This window comes from Pseudonaja textilis, chromosome 10 (genome assembly GCF_049901715.1).
Source record: "Pseudonaja textilis isolate UNSWEBS1 chromosome 10, rPseTex1.2, whole genome shotgun sequence".
Classification (NCBI taxonomy): domain Eukaryota; kingdom Metazoa; phylum Chordata; class Lepidosauria; order Squamata; family Elapidae; genus Pseudonaja; species Pseudonaja textilis.
Window position 1 is genome coordinate 5,972,394 of NC_141999.1, and position 21,395 is coordinate 5,993,788.

The 21,395-nt window shown below is 37.3% G+C and overlaps 1 protein-coding gene across 1 annotated transcript in view; it reads left to right on the forward strand.

The window, feature by feature from the left end:
- The window catches only part of C10H1orf94 (chromosome 10 C1orf94 homolog), a 50,252-nt gene that overhangs the window by 18,375 nt on the left and 10,482 nt on the right, over positions 1-21,395 (forward strand). The window contains exons 2-3 of the mRNA XM_026702690.1: positions 2,385-3,052; positions 20,924-21,093. Of these exons, the coding sequence (XP_026558475.1) occupies positions 2,385-3,052; positions 20,924-21,093 (838 nt within the window). The remainder of the gene's footprint in view (positions 1-2,384; positions 3,053-20,923; positions 21,094-21,395) is intronic.

A 21,395-nucleotide genomic window follows, 5' to 3' on the forward strand; every position in this document is an offset into this window, starting at 1 on the left:
TAGGGGTGCAGGGTGAAAAAAAGGTTAGGAACCACTGCTTTAATTCGTGAAGTTTAGATGCTAGGGGTGGACTCTGATTTTTGGTGTCTACAAAGAATGCTTGAATCGTTTCAAGTAATTTAGAAGTTAAGATACAGTAAAGATACCTTGAAATTGAGTTTGACCCCTGGTAGCTTTATGGACATATCCAAGTAACATTCTTAACAGCAATAGTTGACCACTACCTACTTCCAGGATGGTTTTTCAACTTCTCAGTCTAGCCTGCAGCCCTGGAATAATTTCTAGGTGCTCCCATTTTTCTCCCTCTGTCTATGTTAGCCACTACAAGGAATAATTACAAACCCCAATTGATGTGGAAGTACTGATGATGATGACTAGGAACTATGTTTCAACAGATATTCCACTTCTTTCCACATGATTTATTTCAATGTAATTCGACAAGTATTTCTCTTATTCCTCTGGTCATATGCAAAGTAGTAGTCAGAAACATCCCCCCCCTCTTTTTTTTTTTACTAATCCTTATTACATTTTAATGAAAGAGAAACTAGTTTTCTCATTTCAAAGACAATTTCAGAGAAACTGATAAGCTTCTCGCTTAATTGGTTGCAAAGTAGGATTATGAATGTCTTATCTTTCATGAAACAATATCTTGTCCAGTTATCTGCAGCCTCTCTGGGTCCTCACATTTGTATCAAATCTCAAAAGCAGAGTGAAGATGGAAGTGAAAGTGTTTGAGTAACTGTACTACTGTCACTGCTGAGGTGCTGTCCTTGGACAATTATTGGAGAATTTCTCTTTACCCAATGTAAATTTTGAAAAAAAAAATCGATTTATAACATTTGAGGATTCAGTAAGGTCATTTATGTTCTGCTTTCCTTCTAGTTATGGAATTCCTTCCTTTGGTAAATTCTTTTAATTTCTTCATATTCATTTTTTGACCCCAGGATATTCTCTCAAATGTTTTTTTTTATGAGACATTAAGTACCCATTCAGAAGTTATCAGCAAACACAGAATGAATATGCAAAATAAAGCATTTAGTCCTGTCTCCAGTCCACATCATTTAATTTGATTTCTAATCAGCTGAAATTTAATCTTTGCAACAAGAAGCCTCTTTTACCCATGCAAATTTTTGGTAGCTCCCAGCCACTCTTAAGATTTCAATAAAACTATAATTTTTTAAACATGAATTAAGAGGGGGAAATGCACAGCTGGGAGGCAGTACCTAGGCAACTATAGTTGTTGGAGAATGCTAAGGAGGATTATTCTGGTAAGTACTTAGATGGGAGACTCCAGAATGTTCCAGGAATGTAGACAATATGGAAGACAAACAATCCCAGGTTTCCAAAAAAAGATTGGGAAGATGAAAATCAATAGTATTTCTTGTGATCTCAGAAAATTGTATGGATGTGTCCATGAAATCAAATTAAAGGTGATTTTATTCAGAGGAAACTGTATTGAATATATAACAGGAACTTATGATCCACAGCTCAAGGAAACAGAAAGATAATTCCATTGTCCACACAGATACAATTTCCTACCACTGTGACTGAATTATTTTAATAATTTAGCCAGCTGACAATTTGACTGGGGTTCTCTTAAGAGAACACTCTTAAGAAGATCAGTTACAAATCTCACCATTTACATATTGTACTCAACCCAGTTATTTACAAATCTGGCTAACAGGTTTTTTGGTGATAAGCTAAGCATGTTCAGCATGAACTGAGGGAGAAGAGTGGTTCAAAATCTGATAAATACATAAATGTGTTTTATTTTGCAACACAATAGACTGGGCAAACCCTGAAAATGTGTTAATTCAAAACCAACTTAAATGTGCTGTGTGAAAAGATCCTTCATTGGAGACTTCAATCCAGTAAAAGGTGATACTAACTTTTTAGCTATATGTCAAACAATAATTTTGTTTTCGGACTTCTGTACAGAATTCTACTGTAATACTATTGCTCAGCAAAATCAATTCTCCAAAAGATTTGCTTTGTTGTTCTGCTAGTGAGTTTTTTGTTTTATTTCTATTTTTTTATTTTTAAAAAAATTGTGGGAAGCTGCTTTATACAAATCTGACTATTTGTCCACCCAACATGGTCTTCTAGGGTTAGCAATCACTCATTTCTTAGAAGATACTATCCTCAGCTGCATCTGGAAATTCCCTAGGCTAAGATCTGATCATTTTTGCATGAAAACCATGTACTCTGCTATTGAGCTCCAGCCATTCCCTTAACTAATTTATTTGTAACATGTCATTTATTTATTTATTGGTATGTTACATTGTTTAAATTGAATTAGCAACTGAGTTCACACAGTGGAAAGATGAGGAGGAAGTCCTTAATAAATCAATTCTATATAAATGTGTTCTTTCTCTTTCGCATAGATCTTTGGAGACCAGCATTTGCAAAGATGAAATATCTCAGTTGGTTGAGCAAGAATATTTGAGCCTTACCCAAGAGAATGCAACAGAGATAGAAATGCAAAGATCTGAAGATGAGAAAGTGGCCCCTGTTACTTCAGTTAAGGCCCCAAATAGCAAGCAGCTACTCATGCTTTCTGATGGGGACCAGGCTTCAGATGAGAAGGATACAATGGAAAACGTCTACAGAGCACTCACTGGAAACAAAAGAGATATGAAGTTGAAGTCTATTTGCGATGTCCAGTTGTCCACCAAGTCTACTGTCACAGGCATTTTACTCCCTGCAAAATTAATCCACAAGAATAACAAAAGTACAGAAAGTGGAAACAATACAATGGCTTCCAATACTCAGATTGCCAAGCTTTTGGCTCAGCTCCCACTCAAACGTGTTGAGACTACCAAAACTCTGGACAGTAAGTTGGTGACCGAAGAAACCAAGCTCATCAAGGATCTATTGCAAAACAATATTTTTGGATCTGTGCCCCACAAAGACAGCATCACAAGGCCACCCGCAATTATGGCAATAACAGAGAGTCAAGGATCAGGTCAAAAGAAGCAACTCCCAGTGTTTGCCAAGATCTGCTCAAAAACTGAACCTGAACTTGTTGCTGATGGACTTTGTCAAAATCATGGTAAGAGCTGTGGACTAACTAATATTAAATTGAGAATTCTCAATAAGAACAGACCTAGGAAACATAAAATTTAATGTTGGGCTCAAACTCACCTTACAATTTCTCAAAAGATTTCTGTCTCATAGGAAGAACTTTTGTTTTACTATGTTATCCTCAGGAAGAGTAAGAATTTCTAATTTCTCTGGATAGTTAGTATTTTAATATTATTTCTGGCGGTAGCTGAGAGTTCACTTCCAGTGACTGGAACAGGCAAGTACTCAGAGAATATTTGAATCTCTCTATTTCTCTTTCCCTCCAACTATGCTTATCCACTCTCCCTCTAAATAACAAAGTCAGTGCATACTTGTAATCTACCGTTAGAACTTGAGCTGAAAGATTTTATGGGTTCTCATACTGCTAACTTTGCAAATTGTGCTCTAGTCAGAACTCAAACTTGGCACCCAACTTTCTTTAAAAAAGAGATTGCCTTTACAAAGATATTTAACTTTGTTAGTTAGTTATTGAACTAATCAATAAACTACTCCTAAAACAAGATAAAAACAAATGAAAATTCAAAATATTAAAGTTCAGCTGTTGTTAAGTGCTGCTACAAGGTTTGCAACCACCCTAATTCAGGATATCTTCCAGATAAGGGCAGTCCAGGAGCTTTAGTGTGCATTCAGCCAAGGTGTCTAAGTTCAGTCTAGCACAGCAGAGCAGTCATCTTGGGGCTTGAACTACTGGAGACAGGCAGGAATGCTTAATGCAAAAGTCCTCCCTCTAAATAGCCCAGGGTTAATGTTAATTATGGAAGGCTGAAATAAGGGAGGCACATAAGGCAAATCCACCATCACTTTTCTTCTCTTTTTTCTTGGAGTCACCAGTGTGGGGACTACTATATTCTCTTGTCCAATTTGGCATATAGGAATCCTCAAATTGTAACTGACAGTTAAAAATACTGAGTGCTTAAGGCTTCAAAAAGCAGCTACCCATCATTGAAGGTGGTACCAAATGTACTGATTTTCCTTTCTCTCAATATTGTCCCTCAGCATTGGAGAATTAATAAGCAGAATAAATAATGCAGCTCGACTCCAACTCCCAACATTCTCTGAATGCAGAATAATGACCAAATTGAAGGTTTCTGTTCAATGTGATGATTCACTTCAGGGGTGCCTGCATGGAGGAGGTGACAAACTTCAAGATGGCAGCAATAGCCATGCCATTGAAGCCCCACCTCTTTTAAATTCAGGTTATGGTACATATAAAAGATGCACCTTATTTCTCTCTCTCTCTCTCTCTCTCTCTCTCTCTGTTCTTTTTGATATAAATTCTTGTTTTTATTCAAAGCAGTCTAAAATACAGATGCGAAAGAAAAAAATTACAAAAGCAAAACAAAACTAGATAAAACTAGACAAGATTACACAGAAAAAATGTGCATAAAAAGAAAAACCAAAAACAAACATATAACATAAATTGTTCCTCCTAGTTGAATACTAATATGAAATTATTTGTTTTCCCATATCAGAAAACTGGATTTTCAGCTGCAATACTTTTTTAACAACTGTTTTTATTTTATGGATTTATTTATTAAATTTTTAGGCCACCCATGTTCCCTACAAAGTTACTTTGGATAGTTTACCAATTATAAAAGAAATTAAAAATAATTAAAACATTAAAACACAGAATAAAATGTTTCAAAAATGTTTATTTTCAAGAGCACATGCTAGTGATAATATAGAATCATTGATAATGTACTTTTTAAATTTCACCTTAGAAACATATGCCATGTTATGTGGTCTATAGACTTCTGGACTGTACATTTGAAGACAATCCAAAAGCCAGACAATATATGATTTTAAGGCTATGCCTGCTGGATGGAGGACATGAGAAAAAAAAGGAGGACATGTCCTTATTTGCTGGGCATTTTATAACCCTAAATGGCTGCCAATGGCTGATTCTTTTGGGGAATCCCTCAGGCATCTCCTCAGACCTTGAAATTCAATTAAAGTATTCCATAGTTTGGGAATATTTTTGTCTTCCAGCAAACAATCCATCTGCTGGAAGATTAAAAACACCTTCCAAGAAAGAATGTATTTAGAGAAGGCAATCCATTCTCCTCAGGAATAAGAGAAAGCAAGAAGAGCAAAGATGGTGGAGAAATTTTCCCGCCATTGTTGTTGTTTCAACACAAGAGATGCAGTTTGGTGCTTGATTTTTTTTTTAACCCACATCCATTGTAGTTGTTTGGAAAAACTATCTCCAGCATATATTACAGTCTTGTTTACAGCTGTGTAAGTGATAGTTAATCTCTACAAGCATAGCTTATGTAATTTTTATTTTCATAGAATTTCAGGGCCTGGCTGAAAACTTTTTGAATGAGATTTCTTGAAAGATCATCAAGGCTTTTTTTTTTTAGAATTTACATAAGTCTTTTCTAGAGCTGGCAGCTTCAAACTTAAACACTGAATGAAAAGGTGAGGGGAGCCAGATGGTATCTAACTTTAATAAATTATTGTTGTTATAATTTTGTTACTTGTGTTGGCTATGATAATCAGGTTCAATGTATTTGTCCTGAAATTCCATCAAATAACTAGAAACACTAATGTAACTTTACCATTTTTGTCCTTTGCCATTTTTTATATTTGGGAAGATTTTAGAACGATCATTAATGAATCAAAAGCCAAACAGAAACATTTTCTATTCCATGGTTTGGACGGGAAAGACTTGATCTGCCACCTGTATATTCTATATGGCGCAATTTAAAATTGAGATTTTAGGAACAATTTGAACTTGGTTTTTCAAACTAGACAAGTTGGTCAGCTGAGTGATTGTTTCATTTTCTTTGAGAAATCCAAGTTCTTTGTGGATTTCAGAATATTAAGCTTTACCAACTTGATATATCTATTGTTTTTCTGATGCTTCTTTTGGAAAGAATTTCCAAACATTTTAAGTACACTTATTTTGAGGTTTGATATTGAAAAGCTCCCTAATGAAGAGTTTTCCCTACTTACAGAATTATATTTAGAGTTCTTCTTTTTAGATGATCTGGAAATAGTGATTCCTTAAATTAGAGAATTTCATTCCTAACCTACCATGCAAAATTTGCCTTGTTTCAGGAATTCTTTCCTCTGATTCTGCTTCCAGACAGAATCATTTATATTTCAGGAGAAGTCAGTTCTGTTTATTTTTAGTCTAACCTTTTTCATTAAGTGGCAATTTCAAGAGTGCTTTCAAAATTAACTCATCTTGTATCTATTATGTGCTCTTCTATTGTTTTGGTTGAAGCTGAAGTATTCATTGACAGGTAGGACATTGCAATATATAATTTTATGTACTATACTTAGATCAGACAGAAGGTGGTGTAGTTCTAGGTTGTCTACATCTAGATTTTCAAGTCTGGTGACATAAGGTATTGTGCAACGAGTAGAGGAGTGGAGAACACTTGTGAAATATTTCTGGACTTTCTCAACTGTGTTAAAATCAGATACATAATGTGGGTTCCAGACTGATGAGCTGTATTCAAGTATTGGTCTAGCAAATGTTTTGTATGCTTTAGTTAGTGGTGTGATATTACCAGATAAAAATTGCAGGATTAAGTTAACCACTCTCAATTCCTTTTTGGCTATGTAGTTACAGTGGGCTCTAGCACTTAGATCATTAGAGATGAGTACTCCAAAATCCTTGACAGAGTTTGGATCATCAACACGGTCTTGACTATTCAGCTTGTATTTTATTTTCTGATTTGTTTTTTGCCAGTATTTAAGACAGAGCATTTATTTGTTGAGATTTGAAGTTGCCATTTATTTGACCATTCTGATACATAGTTGAGGTCTTTTTGAAGGGTAGCAGTATTGTCGGTGGTGTTGGATAGCTTTACATCATCAGCGAAGAGAACACAGTTGCTCTTAATATGATCACAGAGGTCATTTATGTAGAGTATGCAGAGAGTTGGTCCTAGAACACTGTCTTGGGGGACACCACTGTTGACAGGTACAGAATTTGATAGGATGCTCCCAATTTTAACCATTTGTTGTCTGTTTGACAGGAATGCTTCTATCCAGTTATGCAGGTGTCCAGAGATACCATAAGATTTTACTTTTAGGAGTAGTTTGTCATGTAGCACTGAATCAAAGGCTTTACAGAAGTCTAGGTAGATTGAATCTATTGCTTTGCCCTGATCAAGTTGTGTAGTCCATATGTTTTTGCAGTGTAAGAGTTGCAGATTACAGGATAGTTTTTTTCTGAAACCAAATTGTTTGTTAGAGAGTAGGTTGTTTGTCTCTAAGTGGAGGATAATGAATTGGTTAATAATTGATTCCATGACTTTACAGGTGATGCAGCATAAAGAGATTGGTCTGTAATTTTCAACTAGGCTGGGCTTTCCCTTTTTGAAGATGGGGGTGACTGTGGTTAGTGACCATAGTTTTAGCAAAGAGCTTGGTCCTGAAAGATTTTTCAAAGATTATGCTTAGAGGTTCGGCTATGGCAGTGGATAGCTTTTCTAAGAAGTAGGGACATATTCTGTCCAGTACAATAGATAGAGATGGTTTTAGATTGTGTTGTGCTTTTTCAACATTGTCTTCTGTAAAATTGATATGTATTAGATTATTGTAGTTGTCTGTGGTTCGACTAGGAAATATTGGGCATGATCCATTGCTGTTTACAAATACCGAGCCAAAGAATGTGTTAAAGAAGTTGGCTTTAATAGTGTCGTCGTTGCAGTCTTTACCATTAGGTCCTTTCAGGGGTGGGATGGACCTTGAGTCTTTTAGTGTGTTGCTTACAAAATTGTACAAAGCGCGGGTGGAATTGGTGTGCAAAAAGTTTTCCTCTTGTTTAATGTGATAATTGGTGCATTCAGTCTTTATTTGATGGCATTAATTTTTGTATCTGCTTTTGAAGTTGGCAACATGACCAGACTTGTTTTTCCCCCAAAGTGATCTCTTTTTGGATTGAAGCTTCCTTATTGTTATGGGTAATGCTGTAATGGTCTTCAACAGTATTGCATCCAGTGAATAGAAATTGCCAATCAAGAGATGAGAGATCATTGTCTATAAGATCATAGTTGCCTTTTTTAAAGTGATAATTGGGGATCCTGTCATTATGATGATTTTTGTGTGGATGTATATTAAGACAAAAGTCAATCATATTGTGGTCACTATTGGAAAAGGGTTATTTGATTCATATTCTGTAAATTGAATTCAAACTATTGCAGAAGATGAGATCGAGGTAGTTGTTAAGTATAGTGTTGTTGGTTACTAGTTGTTCCAGTCCCAGAGTTGTTACAGCATTATAGAAGGTTGCATGTATGGGTTCAGTTGTACATTCATTTAGGGTCCAGTTAATGTGAGGTAGATTGATGTCACCAAGAAAGATAAAAGTGTGTGGCAGGATGTTGCCCATGTTAGTAGTGAATTTAACTTGTTTACATGTTCAATCTCATAATCAGGGGCTCCGTAACATAGTAAGAATCGAAATGTGATATTTAAGGACAGTTCACAGACAATGGTCTCAGGAAGAGCAAGCTCCTGGGTAACTTGGATGTTTTTTAGATGTAGGGACTTTTTATAGAAGATAGCAACACCACCTCCTCTACGGATTTCATGATCTGATCGGTAAACATGATAGTCTCTTACTGTCCATGTTTGTATCCTCATCTTTACTAACCATCTTTGGGTTACCAACCACCTTTGTATCCTCATCCAATATTTTCTGGCTTTGGGGCATTGCCACCACATATGAAAAAATGTTCCATCCTTCTGTTTGCATTTCCAGCTTTCTAATTTTGTATTTGAGTACATTTTTGCCAATCTCACTGGTGCTAAATGCCATCTATTAAACATTTTATACTGATTTTCTTTATAAGCTGTTGACAATGTTAACTTGTGGTTTTTGGTCCATAATTTTTCCCCATCATCTAATTCTATACTTCAACTTATATTATTTGCCCAAGCTATCATTGGCCCTTTCACTATCTCTTCCTCCAGCTCCACTCCTGGTAAATAATTAAACAATCTTGTTATAAGTTTTTCTTCCTTACCTGTCAAAATTTGATCTAATTGTTGTAATTCCTTTTCTAAATGTAAAATCACCAAACCGGTAGTTACACTGGTGAGATCCCCCCTCAGATGAGCTTCATAATATTCTAAAACATTTAACATCATTCTTGTGTTGTTTTTAATCTGTCTGGAAGGTAGAAAACTGTTCTGATCAGGATATATTATTTCATTCAATGCTATTTTCCACCTTTCAGCCATTATTGTAGTAAAAATTTTATAATCAGCATTTAACAGTGAGATTGGAATGTAATTTTTAATTTGTTTATGGTCAGTACTTTCTTTTGGTATCAAGGAAATGTATGCTTCAGTCCAAGATTCATAATTTAGCCATAATTAGTCCATAATTTAGCTTATTCCAATACTTCATTATACAATTCCAACATCACTGGTTCAAAACATTCATGTAAATTCTTATATAATTCTGCAGGAAGTCCATCTGGCTCTGGAGCTTTATTGCTTTTCTGTCTTTGCACTGCTTTTTTCAATTCTGTAGCTGTTATCTCTTTGTTTAACATTTCTCTCTGTTCCTCTCCTATTTCCGGTAAGCCATTCTCCCTTAAATATTGTTTGATATTATCCTTATCCACTGTTTCCTCTTTATACAATCCCTCAAAGTAATTCTGAACTATTCTTTTCTTTTCTACCGTTTGGTACTGTAGTTTCCCATTTTCATCTTGTAACTCCTATATTAACCTTTGCTCCCTTTCTATTTTTAATTTGTAAAATAGCCATCTTCCCGGTTTATTTGCATATTCAAAAAAGTTCTGTTTTGCCATTTTCAAATTTCTTATCTTTTCTTCCTGGTCTATTCCATTTAATTTATGTCTGGCTAAGACCATTTCCCCCTTCACTTTCTCATCTTGTGGTTCTCTTTGTAGTCTAATTTCTATTTTTTTTAATCTCTTCCTGTAATGCATTTTGTTGTTGCCATTTTTCCTTATTTCTTTTCACTATATATGCTATTGTTATTCATCTTAAGTATGCTTTGGCCATATCCCATAAGATCTGCAATGATGTTTTTTGATTTGTATTTTCCTTAAAGAATAGTTCCATTTATTTTTTGATCTTTAATATAGATAGATAGATAGATAGATAGATAGATAGATAGATTGATTGATTGATTGATTTTGGGACTTCAATGTCTATCTTCTTATTTTTTTCCTCCCTTTCCATATTATTTTCAGGGGATTATGGTCTGCCCATATATAATTTCTATGGTTTCTACATCATTCCCTATTTCTCCATTCATCCATATCGTATCTAGTCGAGACCATGACTTGTGTGGATTCGAATAAAATGTATATTCCTTTTTTGGAGATTTAGTCTCCTCCGCTAATCTGATAAATTTAATTCATGTATCATATCAAAGAAGGATGTTGGCAATATTTTCCTTTTCTTCTTATTTTTTGTATTACTAATGTAATCTTTTTTTATGTCCACCACCGCATTATAGTCCTCTACTATACATATATTTCTCTGTCCTGTTTCTATAATTTTTTTGTGTAGCTTTCTGTAAAATTCATTCTGATTTTTATTTGGGGCATAAATTGCCACTAATAGCATTGGTTTTTGGCCTATCTCTAACTCAATCATCAAAACTCTTCCATTTGTGTTGGCATATATATGCACTGTTTTTATTCCTTCCTTAATGTATACTGCTATTCCTCTCTGTTGTTGTTCTGCTAATGCTGTGTATAATATTCCTAATTTTGGATGTTCTAAACATTTGTTATATTGTTCTTTGATATAAACTTCTTGTAAGCACACTATGTCTACTTTTTGTTTTGCCAATTTTGTTAGTATTTGTTTTCTTTTAGTAGGTGAATTTAATCCATTAATATTTATCGATACCAGCCTAATTTCTTCTTCCATTATTCTACTTGTGGATTGGTTTCTATCTTCTCTTAGTTTTTATGTCCCTTTGTACATGTGTTCTTAATCTTATTCCTTCTTCTTCCCTTTGTTCAGTTTCTTCTTTACTTCCTTCTTCCTGTTCTATTTCTCTTGCCTCCTGTTGCTGGTCCTCCTGGCTTCCTCCTTACTACTACTTTCTTCTTCAGCTCCCATGATTTGATCATATAACTCTTGTATCTTACCCAAGTTATCTATCTTAATCCTCCTCTCTTGCCACAATACCAGCATCCCCTCTGGAATTAACCACCTGAAACATTATGTTTCTTTCCAACAATTGCATTGCAAGAAATCTATAGTCTCTTCTCTGTTATCTTACTTTTTGGGGGATCTGTTTCAGGTTTGTATCTCCTTATTCTTGTATATCAGAGGTTCATCTCTCATTATTTTATATATTATATCCCTTATTTTTTTCCTGGCAAATCTGACATGGACTTCTTGTGGCACTCTGTTACACCTAGAGTATTTGGTGTGGATTCTATAAACTTTGTCTATTTCATGCAGAATTTCTTGTTTGTCTCTCTGTTGTACTTGTGCTATCAGTTCTGCCATGATAGTACCTAGGTCTTCCCCTTTATTTTCCATAACATTTTGAAACCTCAGATAGAATACTATGTGATCCATCTCCAAATGAATAATTGATTCTTCTAATTCCTTATTTATTGCCATCATTTTTTTGTCCACTAATTCCAATTTTTTTCAGTTTGTTCTGATCCAATTTCCATTGCCTGTATTTTTTGTTCGTTTTTCTGCTTGTTGTATTGTACTATTTTGGTGTCCAATTTATTAAAATCCTATTTCATTTCCACATGATTCTTTGACATATTTTCCTGCATCCTCATCATAGTTTCTTGAATCACCTGTATTGTTTGTATATTTGATGTTACACTTTGTTTTTCCATGCTCAGCATTCCTTCAATTGATCTTTGGCCTGATGGAGATGAGACTGTCCATGATGAATTGTATGTTGTTTTCTTTCTTGTTTTCAAAGTTGTTGTTATGGCACTTGTCATATTTCTAAAACTTCTATTTATGTCCACCCACACCACCATCCACTTTGTATTGTACTAAGGTTGATCTATATTTATCTCTTCTCCAATGAGCTGCTCTGAGCATCCAGCAGTGGGAGGTGCTTAGGCTTAGATTGGATAGGCTGGGCTTGATTGATAGGACACTCTTCCTCCTCCATCTACTCCTCCTTAGCGTCCCCAGTTTTAGCTCAGCCTTTGTGAGGTAGGCAGCTTGGTTGCTTCCTTGGCCAGACTAGGAAAAATATCTCTTTTCACTTCAAATCACTCTGCATCTTTCTTTGTTTCCAATGTTTTCTTCTATTTAGTTAATTATCCAAATCTCTTGAATTACTCTATGTATTTAGATACTCAGAGCTTTCCCTTTCAGTATACTTATACGTAGTTACAAATATTTACTTCTCACTCCAACTTCATTAGTAAATTTTAATCAGTATCTTATATATAATATATATTTCATTTCAAATATAATTATTTAATATCTAGTAACTAATATCTTAATACCTTAAATTAGATTTAACCCAAATTTCAATCGATAACACATAATCAATAATCTCCTTTTATCTATATATTGGTTATTATTTACTTTTGTTAAAGAATAAATTACTTCAAACATTCATCTATTACATTCCTATAACCAATATAGTCAAATTAATCAATATACATGTACAAATAGGTATAAAGATAGGTATAAAGATATAGATATATTACTATAGTATATATAGATATAAATCAAATATAAATATATACAATTAAAATAAAGTTTGTGTGTTTGTATTAAATATATATCTATATAATTATTCAAGTTTTCTTAATTTTCCCTCAATTTTCATTTAATAAATGCATTCACTGTCCAAACCCTCAAGACTGTCTTTCATTGTAGTTTTGCTGTGTCATATAGTCCTCTCTCCTCCTCCTTCAATTCTCAACTCTCTCCACTTTCCCTCTGCTACGTTCCATTCCTTCTGCTTCTCCCATTCCTCTTGCCATCAGTTTGGATCACTGTTTCCTCCTCCGAACTTCTTCTGTCTGATGTCCACCCACTCACTTCTCTTTCACCTCCATGTCATGCCCACCATTTCCTCTGCTTCTTGTTTCATTGCTCTGGAACCCAGGTTTTCTCCCTCTGATCCTCTACCTTTTGATTCCTTCACCATACATCCGCTCATCTCTTCCTGGGTTCCTTCTCTCAAAGTTTATGTCCTCCCTTCTTCCCATCTTTCAGTGTACTTTATTCTGCTGACTCACAGCTCATTCCACCAGGTCGCTGCTAGTTCCTTTGGGGATTTCCCCCAGTTGGAGCTTCCTTCTTTTAACAAATGTCTAGGACTCACTCTTATGGAACATCACCAGCATTGCATTTCTGGGATTTTCTGATCAAAAACAATGACACAATCTGTTAAATCTATCTTCTCTTCCTCAACATCTGTGGCTTGTCACAGCCTTGGGTCTGCCATATCTTGATAACAGGCACTTTCGTTTTGGGTTGGAGAAGTTTCCTTCAGTGGCAGCAGGTGATCACCCTTCACCTCACTGTCCCCCAGGCTTCCCCTCTATTTCTCATGGCTCTCCATGCTTTCTGCCCCCAAAGGGTCCCCCAAAGCAAAAAAATCGGGGTCATGGGAAACCATTCCCTTTCCCCTGCTTCACCGCAATGTCATCACCGGAAGTTCTGAAGGTCATTTTTGTAATCGCTTCCAGGCCATTTCCATGGCTTTCTATATATGAAAAAATTCACAGAATGATTCCATTTTCAAGTATTCTTTGGGTTCTCAGACCTCATGTTTATTTATTGTTATTTATTTATTTTAGTTTGTCAAGCATGTATGAGAAAACAAATATAAGTATGAACATAATGTATAAACATATAAGTATAAACAGGTATAAGTAGATACATAAAAAATGAATATGAATAAATGGGAACAGTAGGACAGGGATGGTAGGAACACTGGTGCGCTTATGCACGCCCCCTTACAGACCCCTTAGAAAAGGAGTGAGGTCCACGGTAGTGTTGTGAGTCAGAACAGGTAGAGAGTATAAGGTAAAGTTGGGGGGGGGGGGGTGAGGATGTAACAACAAAGCCATGTAGCGAGTTCCGGGCATTGACCACTCTGTTGCTGAAGTCATATTTTCTACAATCAAGTTTGGAGCTGTTTACTTTGAGTTTGTATCAATGTGTGTTATTGTGGTTGAAGCTGAAGTAGTCATTGACAAATAGGACGTTGTAGCAGACAATTTTGTGTAGTAAGCTTAGGTCAGACCATAGGCAGAATAGTTCTAAGTTGTCTATGTCCAATATTTCAAGCCTGGTGGCATAAGGCATCTGTTCTCAGGGCCTTTGCAGATGGCACCCTTTAGTTGGTTAAATATTTAACAAGGGGATCCAATTCTACTAGCTCTAGGCTGGCTTTATTAGTAGTGCCAGTAGATGTTTTATTCTAGTCTGTTGGAAGTGTTCATAAAAACCTAGCATTAGCTTCCTTACATGCTTTTTATATCCAGCAATATTTTCATAGCCAAAAAGATCTTATTGATTGACATGCCTTGACCATACTGTCACAAAAAGCAATACACTTCCACAGTTTCTTTAACATAGTCTATTGAAAGAAGGTTGAATAAAATTGCAGGGATCTTTGCAACTGGATTTCCCTCACTTAGAATTTAATTCATTTCCCAAGTTCCTTACACTGAAGGACTTTTCATCCTCTTATTTGTGGTTTCTGAGTGAACTACTCTTAAGGCTGATAAGATTTAACAGATAATCAGAGTTGGAAGGGACCTTGTAGGTCATCCAGTCCAACCCCCACCCAAGTGGGAGAGCCTACAACATTTCTGACAAATGGCACTCCAATCTCTTCTTGAAAGTCTCAAGTGATGGCAGTCCAACAGTTTCTGAGAGCAAGCTGTTCCATTGGTTGATTGTTCTCACTGTCAGAAAGTTTCTCCTTATTTCCAGGTTAAATCTTTCCTTGTTTAGTTTCCATCCATTATTCTTTGTCTGGCCTACAGGCACTTTAGAAAATAGCTTGACCCCTTCCTCCCTGTGGCAGCCCCTCAAATATTGGAAGACCACTATCATGTATCCCTGGTCCTTCTCTTTACTAGACTAGCCAAGCTCAGTTCATGTATCCCTGGTCCTTCTCTTTACTAGACTAGCCAAGCTCAGTTCCTGCAACTGTTCGTTGTATGTTTTAGCCTCTAGTCCCTTAATCATCCTGGTTGCTCTTCTCTGTACTTTTTCTAGAGTCTCAACATCTTTTTTATAATGTGGTGAACAAAACTGGATGTAGTACTCTAGGTGTGGTCTTACTAAGGCTTTATAGAGTGGTATTAGTATTTCCCTTGATCTTGATTGTATCCCTTTGTTAATACAATTTAGGATTGCATTAGTTTTTTTGGCTGCTGCTGCACACTGCTGGCTCATATTTAGCTGGTTGTCCACTAAGACTCCAAGATCCCTCTCACAGTTACTGCTATTGAGCCTGGTTTCATCCAGTCTATATGTGTACCTTTGGTTTTTCTTGCCTAAGTGTAGGACTTTACTTTTCTGTACTGGTCCCTCATAATAGAAAAAAGTTTAACCATAGAAAATGTGAAACATTCTGTGGCTCTAAGCATTTCCTTGCACCCTCCCACATATAAAGATATTTATGTGTTATTCCTTCTCAAAGATATTTTATCTTCTGTACTAGATATCTATAGTCTTTCACCAGAATTCAGACTACTAGTTATCCTGGATAGCACATTGAATACAAAGATAATCTTTTCAATGAAAAGGTTAAAACAGAAATCCATAACCATTTCAGCTAGTAAGAATACTTGGAATTTTGAGAGCATGCCATAAAGACAAAATTGGCTTCAAGGGAAGTACCTATTCAAAAACTACTTGCCATCATCTTATTTACCAAAAGACAAATAGATGAAATTTCTCCTGTGACTCCAAAATGCTTTTTAGTCCTACCATCTCAATGGACTATTTGTTCATTGGAATAGATAGATACTCTTCCAGGTAAAGGTTAGAATTTTGGCTGTCTAGCATTTTAACTTTCTAGGAAAGTATGTGGGACCTAAATGTTATCTTGAGAATAAAAGGCTTTGTTCTACAACAAAATTGTTTCTTTAAAAAAATTCTGGCCTGTATCAAAACAGATATTCCTGTCTGTGGCTGTGTCGATATCCATAGTGGGAAATTTCACAATTAAAAGGAGGGCATCAGGGGTGAGATTCTACTGATTCAGACTGGTTTTATAGAACTGGTTGTTATGATTCTGCACAGTTTGGAGAACTGGCAAATCATGCCCTTGGCTCAGGGGTGGGATTCTACTGGTTTGGCTTGGTTCTATAGAATCGGTTGTTACAGTTCTCAGTAGTTCAGAGAACCAGTAAATTGGGGCTCTTGCTGGCCCTGCCCCTCTCCATCCGCTTCTCCGTTCCCTGCACAGTCAGTCCCTATTGCACATGTGCAACATTGTGCACATGCATGACATGCCTGCAGCCTGCTTCTGCCAGGGCAGCTATTCTGCCTGCCTTTTGCTCTGTGGGGAGAGGTGAGAGAAGCAGCCCAGAGATGATACGAGTCTCTCCACTGAGCTGCCTGCTCATAGGTAAGCCTTCAAGTCATGCTAGCCCTCCCCACACTGTCCCTGGGCCTCCCTGAGCCTTCCCTAGCCATCTTCAGGGCTCCCCAGGCCTCCCCCAGCCATATCCAGGGCTCCCTGGGCCTCGCTCAGTCTACCTACCTGCCCCCCCCATCCCCAGGCTCGGCTGGCTGGCTTCCCCACTGGCGTGGCCCCATCCCTCTAGCAGCGCTGGCTGGGGCCGACCTACTTGCTCCCCCCATCCCTGGGCTCTCCCAGCTCTCCCTACCATGTGGCGGTGGCACAACAAGCGGCGGCAGCAGTGCTCTGACCGGTAGGGTGGCGGATGCACTGCTTCCCATAAGCAGCGCTGTCACTGCAGCGACTCTGCCACCTCTGCCTGCTTCTTCCAGGGCAAAACAAAAGGAAGCAGGCAGAGATGGAGATGGTGCTCCTTAAGGGAGGCAGCCAGGTCCCCCGCTGCCATCGCATGTGGAGGTGCTGTGAGAGAATTGGGGCAAAAGGGTTCTCAAAGCCCCAGCAGTGGCCGCCACCACCCCCACTTTCTTCCTTTTCTCAACCCCAAAGCGCTTATCATTCACCCCATTCCTTTGCTGTCCTTTTTCACCACCACCCCCATTGCTCACCTTTCTCTCCTGTTGCTCTCCTTTTCCCCACCGCTGCTCCCCTTTTGCCTTTTGCTGCCCCTGCCAAAGCCACCGAAGCAAACTCCCCATTGCTGCCTTCACTGCTTGCCTTCCCTGCAAGAGCCTCAATGGTAGCCCTCTCTGTGATATATTTCTCTCTAGCTTATTTTGCAAAATCCATAGGCAACAATAATAGGATAAATCATCCCTTTTGCCCCGGAGTTCTTTAATGCCGTGGTCACCAACCACGAGAACATTTTAGAGGTCCACAGAGATATGTCACCCCCAGAGCACCCCCCCAAAGCAATTAATCCAGGCTGCGCAGAAACACATGGCAGCGCCGCCCACATGGCCTGCAGGAACCCTCCCTGCCCACTCACTTCTTACTTGGCAAACTTGCCTGCTAAGTTGCTATTCTTCCTTTTTCTTTTCTTGACCATCAGCTGTTCCAGGAGATTTAGATTAGCTAGAAAGGAAGAAATCCTTGGATTTCTTGATTTCTAGCTAATCTTTAGATCTTCGGCTCTGCTTTTAAGCATAGACCAACCTTCCTTAGGACTGAAGCAGTGCAGACTCAGGTAGGCGATGGCAGAAACACAGATCTCTTGAGTGAATCTGTGATTCTGTGAGCAACTCAATCTGCCTGCCTGCTTTGCCTGATTTTGAGTAAAAGTTGCTCTTTTTTAATAAAAAAATCAATATTTACATACATGGTGTGTTGTGAGTTAATTGATCCATATGTTCTAATTTTTCCTCAGCTTGGTCAGATCGTTGTTCTATTATTCTATTCCTTTCCTCATTTTTTTTTTATTGATTCCTGAATCGATCCCATTTTTTTTTCATCCAGATTCCTAATTTCAGCCTTAATTTCCCCTATTTCAATCTTCAGTTCAGTTTTCATCATATCCATATCAGCTCTACTTTTGATATGACTCTTTGACATTGACTCTTGCAGCATCAACATCTTTTCTTGTATTGCTAATAGGGAGGCTTGTACTGACTGGGCGCTAGGCGTAGTACTCGGTTTCTCAGGTGCCAACATCCCTTCAATCGTATGTTGGGTAGATGGTGCAGGACTAGATAATGCCACCATTGGTACTGGTTTTTTTCTGGTCTTAGTAGTAGAGATGCTGGTCATATATCTAATGATCTTGTATTGCTCATCTACAATTTTACATATGTTATCCCAGATTACCATCAACTATGTAAATGGTTAAGAGCTTCTAAATATTTTGAATTAATTAATTGAAAATTTCTTTTATTATTAAACTAGTTAAATTAATTTTCTATCACTACTAAAATTAATAATTATTATCAATTAATCAGGTAGTTAATCAATTAATATTTCCAAAAACAGAAGAATCATTTTTCAATTGTCCAATTTAAAATTGTCATTGAATTATCAATAAATTATCAATACATTATTAACCTATCACTAATAGTTACTAAATTATTATTCAGTATTAATCCCTACAATCAAATATATCTTATCACCAAAATTGCAGGTAGGTGTTTATATTTATATTTCTCTATTAATCTATTGTTCTATTTGACAAAATATATTAATTTCAATATGCAATTTATCAATCCTAGTTTTTTAACAGACAACAGAAGAAAGATATATAATAAAATTTATGTGTATAAGTCAAGATATTCAAATTCAAAGAGAACAATAAAATAATGCAAAGAAGGAGGTAGAAAGTCCTAGTAGAATCTAATAATAAATAATTAAATGAGTTCAAATATTAAGTACAATATTAAATGTTAATAAATATAGTAAATATAGTAGATATAGTAAATATAGCAATTAAATATTTTTCAATGTTCATTTGAGTCAGATTCTAACAGCTTGTCATATATCAGATTTATTTCTGAACACTATTCTATGTGTCTCTTCCAAACACTGTGACAGAGTTTACTGGAAGTTGGCATTCACAATGTAGCCTCCAAAAGTTGCACAGTCACTCCTTGTTCTTTTATTAAGCTCCTTTTGGGTCACTCTCCTCAGTCCAGCTGGCCACAACAATCTCAGTCTAAACAGTTAAAGGTAGTATCAAGTAGTACCAAATAATATCCTTTCGATTCTGTTTCCTCGTTCTGTTATTTATCTCAGCGATTTCTCAGACTATCAGTTCCACTATCCTCCTGGCGTTGAGGGTGGGAAGCTAAATTGCTTCCACCAGTCTCCATCTTTACCCCTTTTACCCTGTTTTTCCTTAGTACCAGCAACTGTCCATACCAATATTTCAGTTATAATCCAGGGAAATTCCCAGCATTGTTAATTTGTCAAAAATCAGTTCACTATCGTCTCGCCGCTTCCTTCTTCAATAGCTCATTGCATTTCCAGGTCCATTCATTGGGAGCAGAATTCTTCCACTTTGGACTTCAGGCTCTCTTCCTTGTCGGTTCAGGATCGCAATTTCCCAAATTAACTCTGAGAGTTTCTCCTCACTTTGCTGATCCCTCTGAGACGAAGCGTTACCAGAAGCGAAAAACTCAGTGCAGGAGAACAGATCAAGATTCTCCTGCACCGCCATGATGCGACATCCCAGGCTCTATTTTTTTTCTTCCTGAACCCTGGGGAGCCTTCTGGGAGCAAAAATGTCCCCCAGGAGGCTTCCCTGAGGCCCAGAAGGCCCCAAAATGGAGTGCAGGGGGGGTGCTGCATTACGCTCCCCCCATGCTCCATTTTTTTCCTTCCTGAGTCCCAGGGAAGCTCAGGCTTTCCTGAAGTGCAGAAGGGGGGTGAGAAGAAGAAGGAAGAGGAGGAGAAGGAGGAGGAAGAGGAGAAGGAGAAGGAGAAGGAGAAGGAGAAGGAGAAGGAGAAGGAGAAGAAGAAGAAGAAGAAGAAGAAGAAGAAGAAGAAGAAGAAGAAGAAGAAGAAGAAGAAGAAGAAGAAGAAGAAGAAGAAGAAGCAGCCATGTCCACCCAATCACATGACCACACCCACCTAGCCATGCCCACCTAGCCACACCCACTGAACCAGTTGTTACAAATTTTGAATCCCACCCCTGGAGGGCATCATAGTAGTAGTAGTAGTACATAATGAATTAGGACTGGTTCATGCAAATTGAGGGTTTACAGTTTTAGTTTGATAGCATTTGGAGCCAGTGAGTCTGGTAAAAAAGATGAAGTTCACACCTACTCCAGGAAAGAAAGTTACATATCCAGAACTAATTGACCATGACACTTCAGTAACACTGAAGCCTCCCAGAGATAGATCAAGATACTGGCTTCTTTTCATTTGGGCACAATGATCCTGTTGGCATTTTAATGGGAACCAGAAGTAGAGGGTGTGCTCTGTGCTTTTGTTCTGCCTTATGTCCCACAGTTTGCATGCATGTAGCAACTGGTCTTCTGTTGGGCTGTTTGAGCATGGCAGGGATCAGACCTGGAGTTTGCTGTGGGAAGGATGGAGGGACAGCTCAAGACTTCAGGAATCATGCAGAATGGAGGAAAGAACATAGTTTGCAAGTCTATATGCAATCTCCTGGAATAAATTCCATAATATCTCAAGGGAGCTTTCTCCTCAGGAGAGCAATATAAGATGAAAACAGTTGTTACCTAATTTTCATAATATATCTGCATTAAAAATATAATATTGTACACAATTTAGGGGAAAAAAGAATTTGGCATTCCAGGATATGTTTCTGTCTTCTATCTTTCATAGCAACTTCAACAGCTATCGATAAGAACAACCTTAAATACAGCGGGAATGTGTTTACCCCACGATTTCCAACAACTTCAACTACTACCTCATTGAAGCAACCAATGTGGCTGAGTTTGAACTACCCTCCACCTCCTGTTTTTCCCAACCATTCAAGTTTCCCTCAGTATCAGGTAATAGTTGCACATATGCTTATTGTGGAGTAGAGTTATTTCTAAGGTATCAATAATTCTGTCTCTACTGAGCTGGAAGGAAGGTAAGTAGAAGAGGATACAACATTATTGTCATTCTAGAAGCACAAGGAAATTATGGATTTTTTTCAGTAGCAAGATAAACCATACGTAAACTTTTCTCTAAAAAAGCTTGTCCCTTGAAGCATGGTTGGCCCTAACATTCCTAGCCTTCCTGAAAGCATGGAAGACCAATGGGGATGAACTGTATATAACGGGGCAATCTTCTCTAATTCTATCATTAT